General features: G+C 47.0%; 1 protein-coding gene across 2 annotated transcripts in view; it reads right to left on the bottom strand.

The window, feature by feature from the left end:
* Window positions 1–23,983, bottom strand: part of LOC124718643 (disintegrin and metalloproteinase domain-containing protein 10) — a 543,247-nt gene that overhangs the window by 54,887 nt on the left and 464,377 nt on the right. For both annotated transcript variants that reach the window (XM_047244269.1, XM_047244270.1), the window contains exon 2: window positions 11,080–11,346. In XM_047244269.1, the coding sequence (XP_047100225.1) occupies window positions 11,080–11,346 (267 nt within the window). The remainder of the gene's footprint in view (window positions 1–11,079; window positions 11,347–23,983) is intronic.

Below are 23,983 nucleotides of genomic sequence, written 5' to 3'. Positions count from 1 at the left end.
AGACTGTTTTTGTGCAGAAGTATATTATAACATCAAAGTTACAGATAAATTTAGACAGAAGAATATCAGTCATGAATTCCACTATGAAATAACTGGTTCATTTCAGTGTAGGCATTCATCAAGTTCTTTCACTTCAAAGTCTTTCCTCACAGAATGGGTGCCAAACAAAATTGTAAGTCATTTACACACTTTCATTTTCTATTGTTCTACAAAACTGTTGAGCAATGTATCTAACTGAGTGAGGTGGCGCAGTGGTTAGCACACTGGACTCGCATTCAGGAGGACGACGGTTCAATCCCACGTCCGGCCATCCCGATTTAGGTTTTCTGTGATTTCCCTAAACCGCTCCAAGCAAATGCTGGGATGGTTCCTTTTAAAGGGCACGGCCGACTTCCTTCCCCATCCTTCCCTAACCCGATGAGACCGATTACCTTGCCTTTTGGTCTCTTCCCCCAAACAACCCAACCCCAATGCATCTAAAACACATATAGTATTAGCTGAATGAAAGAAAGGTAAAATAATATCACATAAGGAGAGTCTTGGATATCTTCCAGAGCTATGTTTAAACAGATTGGAATTACTGCACTCACTTCACAGTACATGCACTTCTTACTTGTTCTTAAAATTAAACGTAAAAAAGTCAGTTCTGGATCAACCATGGTTTTCTGTGCTTACACTAATTGTCACATAGGTAATGCCTCCTCAGTTATAGTTCACAGCAAGGTCTTACAGTCCGATGTTAAGGTCCATAAGTAACAGCGTGAAAGCATAAAATATGACTGGAAAATTCTGTGCATATTCAAAAGAAGAAGAAAGATATTTATTATACAACTATACTTTCATCAAATAATCTTGATCTGAAGACTAAAGACTCCTCTCAGTAGCATTTCATGCAGCAGTACTGACAGAGCTCTGCCCTTAGAGCATGAAAGTAGCTCACTTTTACGACAGTTGTCAATGCAGCCACGCTAGTAGTAAGCAAGCAGCTGCTCTGAATTAAACCATCGTTCTCTTGCTAATATATTATGTTTATTTGTGGTCATTTCAAGCACTTGTAATGTATAACATATTAATGACAGATAATTAATAAAATACACTGCTGGAAAAACAAATTACTACACCCGGAGAGATGATACCGATTTCGATCCAATCACAGCATATGACACCTGGAGGACAGTAAACGTACTGATAATGGTTTCCATGCCGTCTGCCAACAGGTAACACAGTGGACAGATAACATCTGAGTCTACCCTTTATTAGGGAGTGCTCACAGCCAGAAGGTTCAGTGTGGTGCAAAGATGTGAAGTAAGACATGCTCCATGCTCCCAGCAGCCAAGTGAGCCAGTTTGAAATGGAAGAACTGTGGCCTTTTGAGTGTCAGGATGAACATTTTGGGGAATTGCCACACAAGTTGGACATGCTACACCAGTTGTGCAATGGTGCTGATATCGGTGGTCTAGTAAACATTCTCAAACCCGTAAACAAGGTTCAGGATGTCCACGCAGCAGATGTGCACTAGGATCGTCGTACTGTAAGGGCTTTGGCAGATTGTACAGTTACCAGAGCACAGAAAAGATGGCTGTGAACCCAGATGCGCCAGCATGAACTGTAGCAAACTGGTTAGTAGCAATGGGACTACAGGCACCAGCAGTTCTACCCATTTTCCATTCACACTACAGCATCAATGTGCGTGAGTGAACTTGTGCCATCAGAGGATTGCTTGGAATATGGTGTGGAGCACCACTGTCTTCAGCAATGAAAGCAGGTTCTGCATGCATTCAGGTGATGGCATTTGTACATACCACGTCAACCTAGGAGCATTGTCTCATACAGTGCATTCATCCAAGATTCACTGGCTTCACCTCAGGCCTTACGGTCTGGGGTTGCGGTAAGCTGCAAGTCTTGTTAACCCTTGGTGTTTCTGTAGGAGACACTAACCAGCACTTGGTATGTTGTTAGAACCATTCTTTTGCTGTTCTTGCAACAGGGGCACGGTGTGTTGTTCAGACACGATAATGCTGCCGACACAGTGCCCGTGAAACTCAACACACTCTGCAAGACGTGCAGCAACTTCCCCGGCCAGCACGGTCTTTGGATTTGTCTCCAATGGAGCATGTGCGGACACGATGGGACGAGAAGTGACTCGTCAACCCACAACTCTTAGAAAACTATGTGAACATGTCAAACAGGTGTGGCATAGTGTATCCCAGGATAGTATTCACTGTGCCACAGTCAGCACTTGCACTTCCACCCTTGGAGGCTACCTCATGTACTAAATGGGTATTTCAGCATGGTTTCATACCTGGTACCTGAAAACCACTTGTGCTACTGATCTGTAAATTTAAGCAATTCATGCTCTCGATTGTACTGTTTCAACAATAAATCTTGAGTGAATTGGAAATCTCTGAAAGGCTGTACTATTTTTTTTTTCCCAGCAGTGTAGTCAATAGAAGTAATTTCAAATTACACTACATTAATCTGTGTTTCCATCATCTCTATGGTTTCTCCTAGATTATGATATCTACATAATATCATTTATTGATAAATGAAACAACAACGAATATTAGTTACAAGTGTACGGACTGCAGCCTGACAACCCAAACATAGTATTGCGAAACAACAACAGAGTCAATAGCTGCAGCAAACAGCAGTGCCCAACACAGAAAATGTTACTTCTGAGAAACTGTTCCTCAAATCTTCACATCTAACCTTTGCCCTGGATCTTGTTACCCTAGATGTCAAGAACAATGGGAAATGTCTACACTAACTTTCTTTAAGCACAGTATACTGCAGCATGGTTACTCAGCATTCCATCATAGCAAAAAGAGCGGCAGTTTTAACAAGTGTGGTTTCCAACACTTTGAAAAGCACTGTCTATTGTTGTTTTCTGTCTCTATCTATTGCTCTATCGGGTTCATCTCCTGTAATTGGGCATGTCAGTCCAGAAGCTCGATTTTCCCGAAGCCAAGTAGTTGTGTGGACAGATTTATGGCAGGTTGCATTATCGTGCTGGAATTTAACGCCATCCGTATTCGTATCGCCAAAAAGTGTTGTAAAAGATGGCAGCAAAGCAGATTCTAGGACTTCTATGTACTTTATGGGAATCCATTTGGCCCTCTCATGCAGCGTTTATAGAGCCCCAAATCATGACGCTTCTTCCGCCACGTTTTACGGTAGGGACTGCTAGGGCACAGTCTGTTAGACTGTGGCTAGGGCGACCATACGTCCGGATTAATCCGGACTTGTCTCCCTTTTTAACTCTTTGTCCGTGGTACAGGCGGATTTTTACAGTGTCCGGCGTTTTCGCAAAGTTGAGCGTAATACAGTTAAATTTACAATTCGTCCCGTTCTATTGCTCTTTTCTTAAATGCTTTAACTACTGGCACAGCCTTCGTGATAAACATTTACGATGGCGGTGTTAGTAGGTGCCAGGTGCCACCAGGATCGTAGATGTTATCGTTGATCGACCTATAAGCGAATGCAAATATCGATTATTTAAAATTTTCGTTTCGTATCTTCGCTTTGTATTGGCTTGGCTTCCTGTAGTACACGTGTGATTTGTGAGTGTAATTTTTAACCGAGTGAGTTAACTAAACCTAAACGAAAGTGTACGTTTTCTTATGTCCTTTCCTGCAATTATCCGGCTTTCAAGAAAGGGAGAAATCAATTTGAAGCGGAATGTAAGATATGTAGAGCTGGAAAGTACGTCTCAGTGAGTGGCCAATAAAGGTAATAAATAACTCGACAGATTAACTGTCATGGTTTTATTTCATTGTTTCATAGTCATTCAATTTATTTGTATTCGGAAGGTTAAAGTGCAGTTTACATGTCGTCAGCCGCTGCTTGAATTGTAGATGTTGGTAGCGGTGCGTCGAATGAAGGGAGGTGAAAGACCTTACGTTTTTCGCTTTGTTAACAATTCCGTGTTGTTAACATAACAAAACAATTGACAACACACTGTCACCACAATCAATGTTTTTAATTTTTTTTTATTGCTCAGTTAATCACCACCTGACAATCAGTAACAATTGACAACTAGTTTTAATTCCCGGCAGAAACACACAATCTTATTGGCTGACTGAACGCTAGAAAACGAAATGCATGTTGCTTTGTCACTGAAATGTTAAATTTCTTGCACATGTGGCCAAGATCTTGAACATCACATTGCCACTCAGAAATAATAAACTCATTTATTAAAATTGAACGTATGTTTGATGGGGAATACTGCAGATGATGATGATACCATCCGTCAGCTTTGGACAAGTCACATGAAAGTAGCTAATCAGGAGTGTCGTTTAGGCGGCCGTCTTTGTTAAATCTTAAAACTAGGCGTAAATGTAAAAACAAGTGATGCCACCCTGTTACCCCAATCAATGATTTTAATTAAAAATAAAAAATATTGCTCTAGGAATCACCACCTGACCACCAATAACAATTAACTACTAGTTTTACCGGTAATTCCCGGCAGTCACGTGACTTGTCCAAAGATGACGCGTGCTATCCTCATCTGCAGTTGACCCGTTTGATGTGTCCTCTTTCTTTCCTTTGTCCTCCCTTTTGAAGCTGTTTGTCCTCTTTTTTAAAAAATTGCATCTGGTCACCCTAGGACTACCTCAAACTCTGTGTTATATTCCTCGCCCATCAGGCTACGGACGTAGGTCACACCCGGTGTACCTAAACTCTGAAATGTGAATAAATTTTGTGAAGAATTCTTTGATGAGTTCCTAAATTAACACATTTTGTTTTCTACCCAAACTGGTATGTGCATTTAGAGCATGAAGTAGACAAACCCGCCTGGATGTTTGCTTCGTCAGACCACATGATATTTTACCAACCCTGTTCGGTGATTGGTGGTTTAGGGCCCACTCATGCCATGCCTTTCTATGCTTCTTCCTAGCTTTACAGCATTTTAGACCAGCTTCTTGAAGTCGTCTAAGCATATGCAAGCAGATATTGTTTTCGTAAAACTTTCAGGCAACTCAGCAGTGAGGTCTATAGAGCTTTTCTTCCTAGCTGTTAACGACTTTCTTATTCCGTATCCCCCCCATGAACCATGGACCTTGCCGTTGGTGGGGAGGCTTGCGTGCCTCAGCGATACAGATAGCGGTACCGTAGGTGCAACCACAACGGAGGGGTATCTGTTGAGAGGCCAGACAAACGTGTGGTTCCTGAAGAGGGGCAGCAGCCTTTTCAGTAGTTGCAGGGGCAACAGTCTGGATGATTGACTGATCTGGCCTTGTAACACTAACCAAAACGGTCTTGCTGTGCTGGTACTGCGAACGGCTGAAAGCAAGGGGAAACTACGGCCGTAATTTTTCCCGAGGGCATGCAGCTTTACTGTGTGGTTAAATGATGATGGCGTCCTCTTGGGTAAAATATTCCGGAGGTAAAATAGTCCACCATTCGGATCTCCGGGCGGGGACTACTCGGGAGGACGTCGTTATCAGGAGAAAGAAAACTGGCTGTCTACGGGTCGGAGCGTGGAATGTCAGATCCCTTAACCGGGCAGGTAAGTTAGAAAATTTGCAAAGGTTGCAGTAGGTACTGGGAGTCGAAGAAGCTTGCACAGGATAGAGTAGCATGGGGTGCTGCATCAAACCAGTCTCTGGACTGAAGACCACAACAACAACAACAACAAAATAATGTGTGTGAAATATTTTGGGACTTAACTGCTAAGGTCATCAGTCCCTAAGCTTACACACTACATTATCCTGAGGACAAACACACACACCCATGCCCGAGGGAGGACTCGAACCTCCGCCGGGACCAGCCTCACAGTTCATGACTGCGGCGCCCTAGACCGATCGGCTAACCCCGCGCGGCCAACAACAACAACAGTATGTACACCGCATGCGTCAAAAATTTCCACGGTGCTCAATATTTTGGCCAAGGATGTATTTTGTCTGGTGATCTCAGGGGCTGTTCCAATAGCTTCCAAGAGCACGACTGGCGTGGGATACGAACGCGGGTCTTCTGAAACAAGAGATCCGCCTTCGTAGCACACCTGCAACTAGCGAAGTTACACCGTCTTTTTCCTACTGCACGCTCCCACACAGCCACGAAACACTACGTCACAGAGCGTGGTATGGATGCGCATGTATTTGCCAGCTGAGAGCTCGAGAGCAACTGGCTCGTTTACTCACCAAACAGCCGGCAGTTGGCAGCACGGTTTGCCCTGTACCAGAGACCCGCACTGCTAAAGTGTTCATTACGGACACACGTTCTGGGAAATGAATGCAAATGGGGTGTAGGAGCCGCTGTGTGTCGGTGGTGACCTTTGGCTAACTTCGCACTGCGGCAGTGGGCGAAAGTATTTCTACGCCGACTTTGTGGAAACGGCGCCTGCGTCGCCGGCCGGCATCGCTTAAAAACGGGGTACCCGAGTACGCCAGCCCGTTGTGACCAGCATCACACTGCTGTACCTAGCGCTTAACTCGCCTTGACATCAGACCATCACGGTGACGACGGCCAAGCGTCATTATAATTACACTACAGGCCATTAAAATTGCTACATCAAGAAGACATGCAAATGATAAACGAGTATTTATTGGACAAATATATTATACTAGAACTGACATGTGATTACATTTTCACGCAAATTGGGTGCATAGATCCCGAGAAATCAGTACCCAGAACAACCACCTTTGGCCGTAATAACGGCCTTCATAACGCCTGGGCATTGAGTCAAACAGAGCTTGGATGGCGTGTACAGGTACAGCTGCCCATGCAGCTTCAACACGATACAACAGTTCATCAAGAGTAGTGACTGGCGTATTGTGACGAGCCAGTTGCTCGGCCACCATTGACCAGACGTTTTCAGTTGGTGAGAGATCTGGAGAATGTGTTGGCCACGGCAGCAGTCGAACATTTTCTGTATCCAGAAAAACCCGTACAGGACCTGCAACATGCGGTCGTGCATTATCCTGCTGAAATGTAGGGTTTCGCAGGGATCGAATGAAGGGTAGAGCCACGGGTCGTAACACATCTGAAATGTAACGTCCACTGTTCAAAGTGCCGTCAATGCGAACAAGAGGTGACCGAGACGTGTAACCAATGACACCCCATACCATCACGTCGGGTGATATCCTAGTACGGCGATGACGAATACACGGTTCCAACGTGCGTTAACCACGATGTCGCCAAAAACAGATGCGACCATCATGATATTGTAAACAGAACCTGGATTCATCTGAAAAAATGACGTTTTGCAATTCGTGCACCCAGGTTCGTCGTCGAGTACACCATCGCAGGCGCTCCTGTCTGTGATGCAGTGTCTCAAGGGTAACCGCAGCCATGGTCTCCGAGCTGATAGTCCATGCTGTTGCAAACGTCGCCGAAGTGTTCGTGCAGATGGTTGTTGTCTTGCAAACGTCCCCATCTGTTGACTCAGGGTTCGAGACGTGGCTGCACGATCCGTTACAGACATGCGGAAAACATGCCTGTCATCTCGACTGCTAGTGATACGAGGCCGTTGGGATCGAGCACGGTGTTCGGTATTACCCTATTGAACCCACCTATTCCATATTCTGCTAACAGTCATTGGATCTTGACTAAAGCGAGCAGCAATTTCGCGGTACGATACACCACAATCGCGACAGGCTGCAATCCGACCTTTATCAAAGTCGGAAACGTGATGGTACGCATTTCTCCTCCTTACACGGGTCATCACAACAACGTTTCACCAGGCAACGCCGGTCAACTGCTGTTTGTGTATGAGAAATCGGTGGGAAACTTTCCTCATGTCCGCACATTGTAGATGTCGCCACCGGCGCCAACCTTGTGTGAATGCTCTGAAAAGCTAATCATTTGCATATCACAGTGTCTTATTCCCGTCGGTTAAATATCGCGTCTGTAGCACATCTTCATGGTGTAGCAATTTTAATGGCCAGTAGTGTATATACTTATATGGATATCGTGTCTGTTCTTTCGGACATGAAACCTTTAGAAAGACACAACAAATGATCCAGGAAGGCTACTCGGTTTGAAAATGGCCGGACGGAAAATAAACCGCGTTCAGGACGCCCTTCGACGTCTACCGGCGACATTCATGTCGGGAAGGTTATCACTAATTCGCGCCACAGGACAAACTGTTAATCGATGGTACTATCGGGACGTGTTGCGCTGCCTGCAAGGAAAGGAGAGATGAAAACTGCCTGAAGTGTCGCGAGACAATTCATGGCTCTTGCCTCACGATAAAGCACCTGCACATTCATCCCTGTTGGTGCCTCATCCTCCACACTCTCGACGTCAAGTGCTTGCAGAAGTTTTTTTTTTATTTTATTTCCAAAGGTGAAACTACGTTGACAGGAGGAAGATTTGCAACGATATACGATTGGAATACTCTCTTTCAAATTGTGAAGGTGGCACGGGTAAAATACAGGGAGCGAAAGGCTATTTACAATTTGTACAGAAACCAGATGGCAGTAATAAGAGTCGAGGGACATGAAAGGGAAGCTGTGGTTGGGAAGGGAGTAAGACAGGGTTGTAGTCTCTCCCCGATGTTATTCAATCTGTATATTGAGCAAGCAGTAAAGGAAACAAAAGAAAAATTCGGAGTAGGTATTAAAGTCCATGGAGAAGAAATAAACACTTTGAGGTTCGCCGATGACATTGTAATTCTGTCAGAGACAGCAAAGGACTTGCAAGAGCAGTTGAATGGAATGGACAGTGTCTTGAAAGGAGGATATAAGATGAACATCAACAAAAGCAAAACGAGGATAATGGAGTGCAGTCGAATTAAGTCGAGCGATGCTGAGGGAATTAGATTAGGAAATGAGAAACTTAAAGTAGTAAAGGAGTTTTGCTATTTGCGGAACAAAATAACTGATGATGATCGAAGTAAGAAGGATATAAAATGTATGCCGGCAATGGCAAGGAGAGCGTTTCTGAAGAAGAGAAATTTGTTAACTTCTAGTATAGATTTAAGTGTGAGGAAGTCGTTTCTGAAAGTATTTGTATGTAGCGCAGCCATGTATGGAAGTGAAGCGTGGACGATAAATAGTTTAGACCAGTGTTTCCCACCAAAATTTTCTCGAGGACCCCCCTCATCGAGCATGATTGGTACCTTGTGGTATCACAGTACCAAGTACCTAAAAAAGGCCAATTAAGAGTCTTTTTATACGTTCTCTATTTGTGGTACTTAGAAAAAAATTGACATATTTATTATTGAAAAAAATATTGAGCTTAAAACTTTTTGAATTTAGCTATCATTGTTATTGTTAAATTTTTGATTTTTGCGCAAAATCTTTGTCTTCAAATCTGGGTGTTTAGTACAACAGACTCCTTAAAAACATAACAAATGAGTATCATACGAAATATATTTAATATCTCCAGAAAGAGATTTTCACTCCGCAGTGGAGTGTGCGCTGATATGAAACTTCCTGGCAGATTAAAACTGTGTGCCGGACCGAGACTCGAACTCGGGACCTTTGCCTTTCGCGGGCAAGTGCTCTACCATCTGAGCTACCCAAGCACGACTCACGCTCCTTCCTCACAGCTTTACTTCTGCCAGTACCTCGTCTCCTACCTTCCAAACTTTACAGAAGCTCTCCTGCGAACCCTGCAGAACTAGCACTCCTGAAAGAAAGGATGCTGCGGAGTCATGGCTTAGCCACAGCCTGGGAGATGTTTCCAGAATGAGGTTTTCACTCTGCAGCGGAGTGTGCGCTGATATGAAACTTCTTCCGAGATACTGGCAGAAGTAAAGCTGTGAGGACCGGGCGTGAGTCGTGCTTCGGTAGCTCATATGGTAAAGCACTTGCCCGCGAAAGTCAAAGGTCCCGAGTTCGAATCTCGGTGGGGTACTCAGTTTTAATCTGCCAGGAAGTTTTCATATTTAATATATTTTTTATCCTAATAGCATCTTGCCGACGCCTCTGTCATAGCTCGCGGACCCCTAGGGATGCGCGGGCCACCTGTTGGGAACCACTGGTTTAGAGAAGAAGAGAATAGAAGCTTTCGAAATGTGGTGCTACAGAAGAATGCTGAAGATTAGGTGGGTAGATCACGTAACTAATGAGGAGGTATTGAATAGGATTGGGGAGAAGAGAAGTGTGTGGTACTACTTGACTAGAAGAAGGGATCGGTTGGTAGGACATGTTCTGAGGTATCAAGGGATCACCAATTTAGTATTGGAGGGCAGCGTGGAGGGTAAAAATCGTAGAGGGAGACCAAGAGATGAGTACTGTAGCGGGACTTTTGAATTTCGCCGCGCTACACTCGTTCCCTCAGACATAAATTATACCGTCGCAGCGCTATGAGCGCTCGACGGCAGTGAAAATACTAAAATTGTAACTCTTTTTTTTCTATCCGTCTTTATTGTCTCTCGAGAGCGCAAGCTTAATGCAGACGTGATCTGATGAAGACGAAAATAAATTTATTAATGTGTAGACATATTGTGGAAGTTGTTACGACATTTGGAGGAGGGAAGCAACGTAAAATAAATTGTATTTAATATCAAGACGGTTTTGTATACATTAGGAATGCCTGGACAATGAAACTTACTGCAAGATTTCGGAGCAGACTTTTCACGCAGAAATGAAGTAGGAGATTTTGAGGACCTGGAAGCCGCACGAAAGAAGACATGTTAACCTGGTAAAGAATGAACTCTTATCTACGCCATTTCCCCCTGTTAGTCACATTTGTTATTCTGTCTTTTTTCAAATAACTTTTGTAGTGGAAATTGGTTTGACTTTTTCTCAGAAACGCCACAAGGACCACCCCAACAATAGCTTTTCCGAATCACGAAGTCCGATAACTTTTCTGTAATACGAAGTCCGATTTGCATTTTATTTTTTCCCTTTTTCACGATCATTAACGATTTTTAAAACCCATTTTTACTCACCATTTCTTCCCACATTTTCAACCTTTTCTTCTCTTTTTCTTTTTTATTAACAACTACAGTACACAAAGCAGATTCAGAAGGATGTAGGTTGCAGTAGGTAGTGGCAGATGAAGGAGCTTGCACAGGATAGAGTAGCATGGAGAGCTGCATCAAACCAGTCTCTCAGGAGTGAAGACCACCACAACAACAGAGGTGGCGGTTCAAGAGGCGTACGGAGAGGGGGGCCGAGCACTCACCGGCGAGGTGTCCGTGGTAGAGGTGGGCGGTGTCGACGTGCAGCGGCTGCCCCGCCGAGCCCAGCACCTGCAGGCGGTCGCTGAAGGCGGCGGTGTCGCGGCGCAGGCGCAGCGGGAAGCGCCGCCCGCGGGCCTCGAACTCGATGCTCAGCGGGTGGACGCCGGGCCGCGGCGCCGAGCGGCGCACGCGCGAGTGCGCCCGGTGCACCTCGGCGCGGTCGTAGCTCAGCGGCTCGTAGCGCGAGATGTACTCGTTCAGGCGCTCCGCTGCGGGCACACGGAGAAAACGGCCGCCATCAAAATCCACACACACTCTAGTAAAAAGAAAGAAAACAAAGGCGAGCACATAAAGTCCGCTTGCAATTACTTGCCACGGCTCCGTTGTCAGCTGATACACTCTGTAGCGATACAAGTACTCTACTGGCCATTAAAATTGCTACACCAAGAAAAAAATACAGATGATAAAGGAGTATTCATTGGACAAATATATTATACTAGAACTGACATGTGATTACATTTTCACGCAATTTGGCTGCATAGATCCTGAGAAATCAGTACCCAGAACAACCACCTCTGGCCGTAACAACGGCCTTGATACACCTGGGCATTGAGTCAAACAGAGCTCGGATGGCGTCTACAGGTACACCTGCCCGTGCAGCTTCAACACGATAGCACAGTTCGTCAAGAGTAGTGACTATTGTGACAAGCCAGTTGCTCGGCCACCATTGACCAGACGTTTTCAGTTGGTGAGAGATCTGGAGAATGTGCTGGCCAGGGCAGCAGTCGAACATTTTCTGTATCCATAAAGGCCCGTACAGGACCTACAACATGCGGTCGTGCATTATCCTGCTGAAATGTAGGGTTTCGCAGGGATCGAATCAAGGCTAGACCCACGGGTCGTGCGTTGCTGTTGTGGTCTTCAGTCCTGAGACTGGTTTGATGCAGCTCCTGTGCAAGCTTCTTCATCTCCCAGTACCTACTGCAGCCTACTTCCTTCTGAATCAGCTTAGTGTATTCATCACTTGGTCTCCCACTACGATTTTTACTCTCCACGCTGCCCTCCAATACTAAATTGGTGATCCCTTGATGCCTCAGAACATGTCCTACCAAGTGATCCCTTCTTCTAGTCAGGTTGTGCCACACATTTCTCTTCTCCCCAATTCTATTCAATACCTCCTCATACAGTAAAGCTGCATACCCTCGGGAAAAATTACGGCTGTAGTTTCCCCTTGCTTTCAGCTGTTCGCAGTAGCAGCACAGCAAGGCCGTTTTGGTTAGTGTTCCAAGGCCAGATCAGTCAATCATCCAGACCGTTGCCCCTCCAACTACTGGAAAGGCTGCTGCCCCTCTTCAGGAACCACACGTTTGTCTGGCCTCTCAACAGATACCCCTCCGTTGTGGTTGCACCTACGGTACGGCTATCTGTATCGTTGAGGCACGCAAGCCTCCCCACCAACAGCAAGGTTCATGGTTCACTGAGGGGGGGGGGGGGGGGGGGGGGGACGACGACGACGACGACGACACCAACGGGCCGTAACACATCTGAAATGTAACGTCCACTGTTCAAAGTGCAGTCGACGCGAACAAGAGGTGACCGAGACGTGTAACCAATGGCTCAAAAATGGCTCTGAGCACTATGGGACTTAACTGCTGTGGTCATCAGTCCCCTAGAACTTAGAACTAATTAAACATAACCAACCTAAGGACATCACACACATCCATGCCCGAGGCAGGATTCGAACCTGCGACCGTAGCGGTCGCGCGGTTCCAGACTGAAGCGGCTAGAACCGCTCGGCCACACTGGCCAGCTAACCAATGGCACCCCATACCATCACGCCGGGTTATACGACAGTATGACGATGACGAATACACGCTTCCAATATGCGTTCACCGCGATGTCGCCAAACACGGATGCGACCACCATGATGCTGGAAACAGAACCTGGATTCATCCGAAAAAATGACGTTTTCCCATTCGTGTACCCAGGTTCGTCGTCGAGTACACCATCGCATCGCTCCTGTCTCTGATGCAGCATCAATGGTAACCGCAACCGTGGTCTCAGAGCTGATAGTCGATGCTGCCGCAAACGTCGTCGAACTGTTCGTGCAGATGATTGTTGTCTTGCAAACGTCCCCATCTGTTGACTCAGAGATCGAGACGTGGCTGCACGATCCGTTACAGCCATGCGGATAAGATGCCTGTCATCTCGACTGCTAGTGATACGAGGCCGTTGGGATCGAGCACGGCGTTCCGTATTACCCTCCTGAACCCACCGATTCCATATTCTGCTAACAGTCATTGGATCTCGACCAACGCGAGCAGCAATGTCGCGGTACGATACACCACAATCGCGATAGGCTACAATCCGACCTTTATCAAAGTCGGAAACGTGATGGTACGCATTTCTGCTCCTTACACGAGGCATCACAACAACGTTTCACCAGGCAACGCCGGTCAAGTGCTGGTTGTGTATGAGAAATCGGTTGGAAACTTTCCTCATGTCAGCACGTTGTAGGTGTCGCCACCGGCGCCAACCTTGTGTGAATGCTCTGAAAAGTTAATCATTTGCATATCGCAGCATCTTCTTCCTGTCGGTTAAATTTCGCGTTTGTAGCACGTCATCTTCGTGGTGTAGCAATTTTAATGGCCAGTAGTGCAATTATGTACAAAACAACGAAATTCCACAAAAACAATTCTTTCTTTCATTAGATAAGTTGTACACGTTACTATTAGAGTTGCTATTAATTTCACACTCTGAAATTGATCTGAATCTAAAAATTTGTGAACACCTTTACGAGCCACCGCTGACCATGTATCTGAGTCACTTTGAAGTGTAGGGCAACTATCAACATAAGTTACTTGGCCTGCCATAATGACGTGTAGCTTAGTTTTTGAAGTCCTCTAAGCCGTTGTTGTGTTAGAGGACTTCCACGGCTACCTAACATCAGAGATAAAGGCCCGCCGCGGTGCTTGCGTCTGTCTTGGCGTCGGCTTTGAACAATGTGTCAAGTACCCGCCCGTACACCCCATGCTTCGATTGCGAAACGCGGGCCGCAGTAGGGAACTGCTAATCCAGCTTAGCTACGGGAGAGTTGGTCCGCTTAAAAATAGAAGCGGTGAGCGGCGACTACATCCGGATTCCTGGCCGACCCCGGAGCTGACTCACGCCGGCGCTGGTTGCATTCGCCACTTGCTGATCAGATGCAGCTATGCGAGTCACTGTGGCGGGCAGGGAGGCATCGGCTGCAGAAAGAAACCTTCACAGGCGAAAGTTACTTCAGGTTACTGACTTGTGCAAAGCGTCCATAACTCCGTGGGACCTTTCACGGAGAAGCCGCAACCCTAGAAAATTGTAACGAGAGTCTTGGTTCAAATGGCTCTGACCACTATGGGACTTAAGCGCCTAGAACCGCTCGGCCACCACAGCCGGCAACGAGAGTCTGGAAGACCTCCTGATCTGCGCTTGGGGCATGTTGACAAATGTAACGTACTGCGTGTACATAGACAGAAACGCCCACTACTCGATGATTTAACGATTCTAGAACAATCACTGGAAGCAGTTAGTTCCACAAAATACCTAGGAGAATGCGGACGGATCGACTTCACGCGGAAAGACAACACAGAACAAATCGCAGGTAAGCGAAATACCGGCAGTGTCATAGCAAAGACGGGAGGGGGGAGTGGTGCGGCGTGGTTGAGGGGGGGGGGGGGGGATGTGACATGGTTGGGGGAGGGGGTGGGTGACATGGCTACCTATTAATCCCCGGGTGTCACTTGCAGATGGGCAACAAATGGTCTCCAAGACAAACAAGATTTTCCGGAAAACATATTATTACCTGCCGGCCCGTGTGGCTGAGCGGTTCTAGGCGCTTCAGACTGCGACCGCGCGACCGCTACGGTCGCAGGTTCGAATCCTGCCTCGTGATGACTGGGTAGGCATGGATGTGTGTGATGTCCTCAGGTTGGTTAGGTTTAAGTAGTTCTAAGTTCTAGGGGACTGATGACCTCAGATGTTAAGTCCCATAGTGGTCAGAGCCACATTATTACCAGAATAAGTTCTGTACATTATATTACTATATGCGTTTCTGGACGGATGGGGGTGCACCAATGAAGTGTTGTGCCTCGGGCGCCGATAAAGAGGGGGTGGGGGGCAATGAAGTGTCGTCCCGGGCGTCAGTTATGTTCGCTACCCCACTGAACACCAGGGCGAGGTTCATTCGAAAAATCTTCAATAAGTGAAATCCAGTTACGATGGATGCGGAAAAAACTGATACGAGTATCTGGGTCAACATCTGTAAAACTCTAATTCCTCTCTCTCAAACCCCACCCTATGGGGAGAGAGGGAGAGTTTTAGTTTTGGCGAATCAAAATTTACGAAGTAAATAAGTATTTTTTTATTTGTCCGTAACCATTTCCCCACGCAAAAATGAGAACTTGGATTTTCTTGAATTACAGCGCCAACTACCAAGAATCAAAACAAATTTTTAAGTCAAAATGTACGTAGTTTTTTTGTGTAGAATCTGATACTGCAATAAAAAAACTGGGGGTTCCCATTTGAAATTTTAAAGTTGCCTTCCGCCCCATTCCCAGCAAATGTCTCCCTCGAAAATAATCAAATTTGGATTCAACACATTTTTTCGTGTGAAGCTTATTTTTCGAGTTATTCTAGTATGTCACCAGAAAATTTACATCCTGTATACATATTCATGTTACACACTTCTAGAGGTTGTAGAGGTAAATGGAAATGCCGTGTGGCTAGGACCTCCCGTCGGGTAGACCGTTCGCCGGGTGCAAGTCTTTCGAGCTGACGTCACTTCGGCGACTGGCGTGTCGATGGGGATGAAATGATGATGATAAGGACAACACAACACCCAGTCCCTGAGAGGAGAAAAATCTCAGACCTAGCTGGGAATCGAACCCGGACCGTTAGGCATGACATTCCATCGCGCTCTTACCACTCAGCTACCAGGGGCGAACGTTGTAGAGGTGACTTAGTAGCTCAAGTTATACATAGAAACCCGCGTTCGGGAACGTCATCCAGCCACGCTACAGAGCGTTAAAGTTACAAGCGCCCGTGCCTGTATGTATATACAAGGTGATTCTGTGATGATGTTGCTGACATTCTAGCATGATGGAGAAGGATAAATGTCTCGATTCCAGGTAACGGACCTCGTACCAGAAAGGAACGAGTCGGAAGTTACAAGCGAAAATTGTTCTGATACATCTGACAGTGGCATGCATGTACCAGAACTGTAGTTTCTAAGGTTGTTGGGTCGGAAACTGCCGGAGGTTGTAGTATGGTCCAAAGCAAGGAAAAATGTCCGGTAATCAAAAAATGTTTCAAATGGCTCCGAGCACTATGGGACTTAAACATCTGAGGTCATCAGTCCCCTAGAACTTAGAACTACTTAAACCTAACTAACCTAAGGACATCAGACACAGCCATGCCCGAGGCAGGATTCGAACCTGCGACCTTAGCGGTCGCGCGGTTCCAGACTTAAGCGCCTAGAACCGCTCGGCCACAACGGCCGGCCCGGTAATCATGCTGTCTAAAATTCATATCAGAGGAGCTATGAGCACTGGTTCATCTTCGCTGCTCTGATGATGATGATGATGATTGGTTTGTGGGGAGCTCAACTGCGCGGTTATCAGCTCCCGTACAAATTCCCAAACTTTGCTCAGCCCAGTCTCACCCCCACTGATGAATGGTGATGAAATGATGAGGACAACACAAACACCCAGTGATCTCGAGGCAGGTGAAAATCCCTGACCCCGCCGGAAATCGAACCCGGGACCCCGTACTCGGCAAGCGAGAACGTGACCGCAAGACCACGAGCTGCGGACTCGCTGCTGTGAAACACATCTCCTCTACTGAACAAGTGCTCACAGCTATTTAGGTACACATGTTTACTAGACTTTTCCCTTGTTTTGGTCCAAACTAACACCTCTAGAAATTGGCTAGCCTATAAGCCTAGCAACAACAGTACATGTATTCCCCTGCATATCCGGACACTCTGGGATGATAATGGCACTGAAAAGGAGGATGACACGGTTAAAGTTGAAATACTAAACACCTTTTTCCAAATCTGTTTCACAGAGGAAGATCGCACTGCAGTCCCTTCTCTAAATGTTCGTACGAACGAAAAAATGGCTGACATCGAAATAAGTGTCCGAGGAATAGAAAAGCAACTGAAATCACTCAACAGAGCAAATTCCACTGGACCTGACGGGATACCAATTCCATTCTACACAGAGAACGCGAAAGATATTGCCCCCCTTCTGACAGCCGTGTACCGCAAGTCTCTAGAGGAACGGAAGGTTCCAAATGATTGGAAAAGAGCACAGGTAGTCGCAGTCTTCAAGAAGGGTCGTGAAGCAGATGCGCAAAACTATAGACCTATATCTCTGACGTCGATCTGTTGTAGAATTTTAGAACATGTTTTTTGCTCGAGTATCATGTCGTTTTTGGAAACCCAGAATCTACTCTGTAGGAATCAACATGGATTCCGGAAACAGCGATCGTGTGAGACCCAACTCGCCAGAAAATATTAGATACAGGCTCCCAGGTAGATGCTATTTTCCTTGACTTCCGGAAGGCGTTCGATACAGTTCCGCACGGTCGCCTGATAAACAAAGTAAGAGCCTACGCAATATCAGACCAGCTGTGTGACTGGATTGAAGAGTTTTTAGCAAACAGAACACAGCACGTTGTTATCAATGGAGAGACGTCTACAGACGTTAAAGTAACCTCTGGCGTGCCACAGGGGAGTGTTATGGGTCCATTGCTTTTCACAATATATATAAATGACCTAGTAGATAGTGTCGGAAATTGCAAGCGGCTTTTCGCGGATGATGCTGTAGTATACAGAGAAGTTGCAACATTAAAAAATTCCAACGAAATGCAGGAAATCTGCAGCGGATAGGCACTTGGTGCAGGGACTGGAAACTGGCCCTTAAAATGGACAAATGTAATCTGTTGGGAATACATAGAAAGAAGGATCCTTTATTGTATGGTTATATGACAGCGGAACGAAGACTGGTAGCAGTTACTTCTGTAAAATATCTGGGAGTATGCGTACGGAACGAATTGAAGTGGAATGATCATATAAAATTAATTGTTGGTAAGGCGGGTACCAGGTTGAGATTCATTGGGAGAGTCCTTAGAAAATGTAGTCCATCAACAAAGGAGGTGGCTTACAAAACACTCGTTCGACCTATACTTGAGTATTGTTCATCAGTGTGGGATCCGTACTAGATAGGGTTGACGGAGGAGATAGAGAAGATCCAAAGAAGAGCGGCGCGTTTTGTCACAGGGTTGTTTGGTAACCGTGATAGCGTTACGGAGATGTTTAGCAAACTCGAGTGGCAGACTCTGCAAGAGAGGCGCTCTGCATCGCGGTGTAGCTTGCTGTCCAGGTTTCGAGAGGGTGTTTTTCTGGACGAGGTATCGAATATATTGCTTCCCCCTACTTATACCTCCCGAGGAGATCACGAATGTAAAATTAGATAGATTCGAGCGCGCACGGAGGCTTTCCGGCAGTCGTTCTTCCCGCGAACCATACGCGACTGGAACAGGAAAGGGAGGTAATGACAGTGGCACGTAAAGCGCCCTCCGCCACACACCGTTGGGTGGCTTGCGGAGTATAAATGTAGATGCAGATGTCAGAGGTATCAGAACGATTTTCAATTTCTCATGGGAATCGGCGAGGAGCCACTCGTAATGAGGATAATGGGCAAGGGGCACAACGTTAGTAGTGTGTGGTTAAGTTGAGAATTTGGGTCTGACGGGACGTGAGCTAGGGTAGTGGGTGCAGATGCGATGACAACTGTTTCCAGACGGCTTAGTGGTCAGCGCATCTGCCTAGTAAGAATGTGAACCCGGTTCAGCACAAATTTTCAACCCTCCCCAATGTCTGCATTTGCTTTGTGTCTGAGACAAGGAAGTTACTCGTGCCTCAAGAAGAAGGCTTTAAGACCACAGCCGAGCCTGCTTGGCCAGAGCCACAGGTGGAGTGGACAAGCCGTGCGTGCCAAACACCAGCGTCTGATCGATGTCCGGAACATCCCCACTACTTGTTCCGAACGCCTCAGCCGTCGCACCGAATTTCCCGGTAGGCAGCGCGGGCCAGTCACGGAAACCTTCCGGGAAATCCCCGTGCCCGGCAAGTTGCGCACGCTTCGCTGAAAAACCCATCACCCTTGTCACAGGACAGGGCCGCGTTCTTCATCAAACGGCAGGGCGCTTCTGCGAATACGGTGACTGCATGCGCCCAACTACGGTATCGACACGCCTTCCGCGTACTCCAAAGGCGGCCTTCACACGAAAGGAACTTGCACTAGCGACCTTGTTCACACGGGAATGCCATCAGTCAACGTAACACTAGCCCTGCTGCCAAGGCGGAGCAAAGACTGACGCTTCAAATCAACAAAAGTTTAAGACTGTGCACTTCACAAAATGGAAGAAAAGCATACTACACTATCCTACGACTACAAGATCACGCCACACGGCTATACAGGAACTCGAGACACTTGAACAACCCTTCCATCCTCACTCTGGGAAACTACGATCACAACCATAGGTGGAAGCATAAGCGACCAAAGACACTACTAGCTAGGGCATAACCACCCATGTTAAGCTAACATACACCAACAAGCGAGAAACGTCCGCAAGTCCCTGCACATCAGCAATGTTGACCGGATATGCCAGCTGCTATTGGCTATGAGCACTATGGGACTTAACTTCTGAGGTCATCAGTCCCCTAGAACTTAGAACTACTTAAACCTAACTAACCTAAGGACATCACACACATCCATGCCCGAGGCAGGATTCGAACCTGCGACCGTAGCAGTCGCGTGGTTCCGGACTGCGCGCCTAGAACCGTTAGACCAACGCGGCCGGCGGTGCCAGACTTCAGTTCATTGCTAGGATACTGGAAATTGCAATCAGTATACAGAAAGACCGCTGACAAATCACTGGTGTTACCCAATCTAGAATCTGTGGGACCACAGCAAATAGGGCTGACATCGGATAGCGAAAATCTATAGTGATGGGAAGTGGTGGCTAGCTTGTTTAAGCTATGGGCGACCGTCACGGAGAAAAAGAAAAAAATTAAATATGACTCCCGTATAGACCAAGAAAATATGAGTATTCACGATAAGCAAAAAATGGTACATAAAGTACAGACATCGTATGAAAAATTGAACACCAAACCGCTTATTTAAAGTGTTGTCTTGGCAGAAGAGCCAACACCGTGTTACTGGTGGAGGCCGAAATGTACGCGTTCTAGCTCACGCAGGCTGGCGTGAGGAGGGAAGGACTATGCTGACGTGAGGTCTGGAACATGACAAGGAATTAGAATTCAGAAAGAGGGCGTAATTAGTTTGATACTTAACTTTAATCCATTAATGATGAACGTCGCTCTTGACGGTACATGAGTCACAATATTATCTGTTCAGAAGAGAAAGTAACTGAATATGGCGCCTTGCTAGGTCGTAGCAAATGACGTAGCTGAAGGCTATGCTAAACTGTCGTCTCTGCAAATGAGAGCGTATGTAGTCAGTGAACCATCGCTAGCAAAGTCGGCTGTACAACTGGGGCGAGTGCTAGGGAGTCTCTCTAGACTAGACCTGCCGTGTGGCGGCGCTCGGTCTGCAATCACTGATAGTGGCGACACGCGGGTCCGACGTATACTGACAGACCGCGGCCGATTTAAAGGCTGCCATCTAGAAAGTGTGGTGTCTGGCGGTGACACCACGTAAAGAATCAAACTTCAGGCGAAAGTTAGACTTTCAGGCACCTCAATGTTTACAATGTCATACCTCTTGAAAAATCCACTGTGGCGACAGAAGTCAGGCGATACCTCCTAATATCGCGTTGGATCTCACTTTGTCCAGAGTAGTGCATGGACTCAACAAGTCGTTGGAAGTCCCCAATAGAAATATTGAGCCATGCTGCCTGTATATCCGCCCATAATTGCGAAAGTGTTGCCGAAAATGTTCAAATGTGTGTGACTTCCTAAGGGATCAACCCTGCTGAGGTCATCGGTCCTAGCCTTACACACTACTCACACTAACCTATGCTACGAACAACACGCACACCCATGCCCGAGGGAGGACTCGAACCTCCGGCGGGCGGGGGGGGGGGGGGGGGGGGGGGGGGGGGGACAGCGCAATCCGAGACATGGCGCCCTAGACCGCACGGCCACTCCGCGCGGCGAAAGTGTTGCCAGTGCAGGATGTTGTGCACAAACTGATCTCTCCATTATGTCCCATAAACGTTCGATGGGATTCATGTCGGGCGATATGGCTACCCAAAGCTTTCACTCAAAGTGTCCAGATCGTTCCTCAAAGCAATCGCGAACAACTATGGCCCGATGACACGGTGCACGGTCATCTATAAAAATTCCATCATTGTTGGGGACCATGACATCTATGAATGCCGGCAAATGGTCTCAAAGTAGAAGAACATTTCCAGTCAAAGATCGGTTCGGCTGGATCAGAGGACCCGGTCCGTCCCATGTAAACACGCGGAGCAACCACCAGCTTCCAGAGTGCCTTGTTGACAACTTGCGTCCATCGCTTCGTGGAGTTTGCGCCACACTCGAACCCTACCATCAGCTCATACCAACTCAAATCGGGACTCCTCTGAACAAACCAAGGTTTACCAGTCGTCTAGGGTCCAACCGATATGGTCACGAGGCCAGGAAAGGCCCTGTAGGCGACGTCGTGCTGTTAGCAAAGGCGATCGTGTCGGTCGGTACGGCCTGTTCGGACGGTTTCTGTTTTTTGTGTGTAAAAATAAGGGCATGTTTTGTGATAACAAACTAAACATTTTGCGCAAATAATCCGCTTGAGCTTCTCCGTAGGAAAAGGCAAGTAACCTTTAGAAAAAGCAAATAAAAAGATTTTTTTTTAACGAAGTGCCAAATTTCGTTCCTGGGATGAAAATAGGAAACGCAATGGGGACGTAGTAAGCAACATCGCTATACGTATTATAATAGACCAAACCCTTGACAATAGCGATACAGCCCAGTATTTGAACGCAGACCAGTGCTCGCAGTAACAATAGCAGGCTGTTAATTTGGTTGCTGTTCTAACTACCTTCGTACACGGAAGCTAAACGCACTACACACAGCACTCTCTCTCAACAACACTACGGACGGCTCGCGCGTCTAAACATTTTTCACCAAATGTGAAAACCGGAAATTCCCAGGCTACTGAAATTACGAGGGCGGAAGATATTAGGCCTCCCTACCTTACTGCCCCATGGATGGATTGACGACTGAAGTGTTATCGGGAAAGGATCGGAGAACCTTGCTAGGGGAATGGAGTACCTCAACGTCACACACGAAGTTGCTTCAGACACATGCAGTGTGTGCACGAGCGTTCCCTTGTTGGAAAATGGTAGCAGGATAATGTCTCATGGGGGAAAACACATAGTGTTGCAGAACGTAGCTGTGACGTGACCAAATGTCGAAGGGCCTTTGCTGAACGGATGCCGGGAACATTCCTACGACAGAAGTTCAAAAATGGTTCAAATGGCTCTGAGCACTATGGGACTCAACTGCTGTGGTCATAAGTCCCCTAGAACTTAGAACTACTTAAACCTAACTAACCTAAGGATAATCACACACATCCATGCCCGAGGCAGGATTCGAACCTGCGACCGTAGCGGTCGTGCGGTTCCAGACTGTAGCGCCTTTAACGACAGAAGTGCCCCAACATTACACAAGAAGTTTCTAGCGACGTATGTGGTGCCTGGACGAGCATTGTCACCTTGGAAAACAGCAACAGGACACTGTCTCATGAGGGGAAACAAATGAATACGCAGGATGTCTGTGACGTGACCAAGTGTCGAAGGGCCTTTGCTGAACGGATTCCGGGAACACTCCTACGACAGAAAACATTACACACGAAGTTCCTAGCGACGTATGTGGTGCCTGGACGAGCATTGTCTTCTTGGAAAACAGCACCAGGACACTGTCTCATGAGGGGAAACAAATGAGGACGCAGACAGTCTGTGACGTGACCAAGTGTAAACGTACCTGGGCTGGACGGACTAGGGGAACTTTCTCCGCCGCCTCACCGATTGTGTTTATCTGCGGAAGCGCTCGCTTTCGAGGCATTAAATCGAAGAGACGAGGAAAAAGTCTGGCGGCGTGTTGCAGGCCTGGGGCGCGCGCCTAACAAATCTCCGCGGCGACGGGAGAGATGCTCCGAAAGTTTTCTCCCTGGCGGCAGCGGAGGTGGCGCGGAGCTGCAAAGAAGGCTCTCAAAGTTAGCGCCGCGATTATAACAACGGCCTCTGATGCCAAGCGACGCCGGAGCAGTGGCTGGAGGAAGTTGTAGCGGGCAGGGTTTTGCAATCGCGCGGTATTGAGAGTTTGGGCGTCTTCAGATAAAAGGGCAGGCGAGAGAGAGAGAGAGAGAGAGAGAGAGAGAGAGAGAGAGAGAGAGAGACCACGGCGGAATTCGGCGCAGCGTTCCAGTCCGCAAACTCGCAGGAATCTGACAGGGCCTTCCGCTTATTCACCTGTCGCTTCCGAATTAGCATCCCCTTGCCACAGGTCGAGCGCAGACGGTCGGCTGGAACGCATACTGAGCTCTGTGTTAAGCGCCGATGTGGAATGATGCAGCACGCTTTGTTTTGCAGTCCAGTACTAACCACCGACCGCAGAACAACGCAGATATCGGAGTTCCTCGATAAGATCGACGCTAACTAACTGCTTGCCACAACCCATTCACTACTAGGCCATTTTCCCATCTCCAATTACTAACACTCAGTCGCACCACGGATTTAAACTATATGCAGTGTCACCATAAGTGAACAAGATATCAGATTAAGGAGTATCGAGCCAGAGATGTGATCGGATTCAGGACGCCCTTGCAAATTGTATTGTATGTT

The sequence above is a fragment of the Schistocerca piceifrons genome, chromosome 10, assembly GCF_021461385.2.
Source record: "Schistocerca piceifrons isolate TAMUIC-IGC-003096 chromosome 10, iqSchPice1.1, whole genome shotgun sequence".
NCBI classification, from domain to species: Eukaryota; Metazoa; Arthropoda; class Insecta; order Orthoptera; family Acrididae; genus Schistocerca; species Schistocerca piceifrons.
Note: the sequence above shows the minus strand (reverse complement) of the source record. Positions and strands in the feature narration are given on the sequence as shown.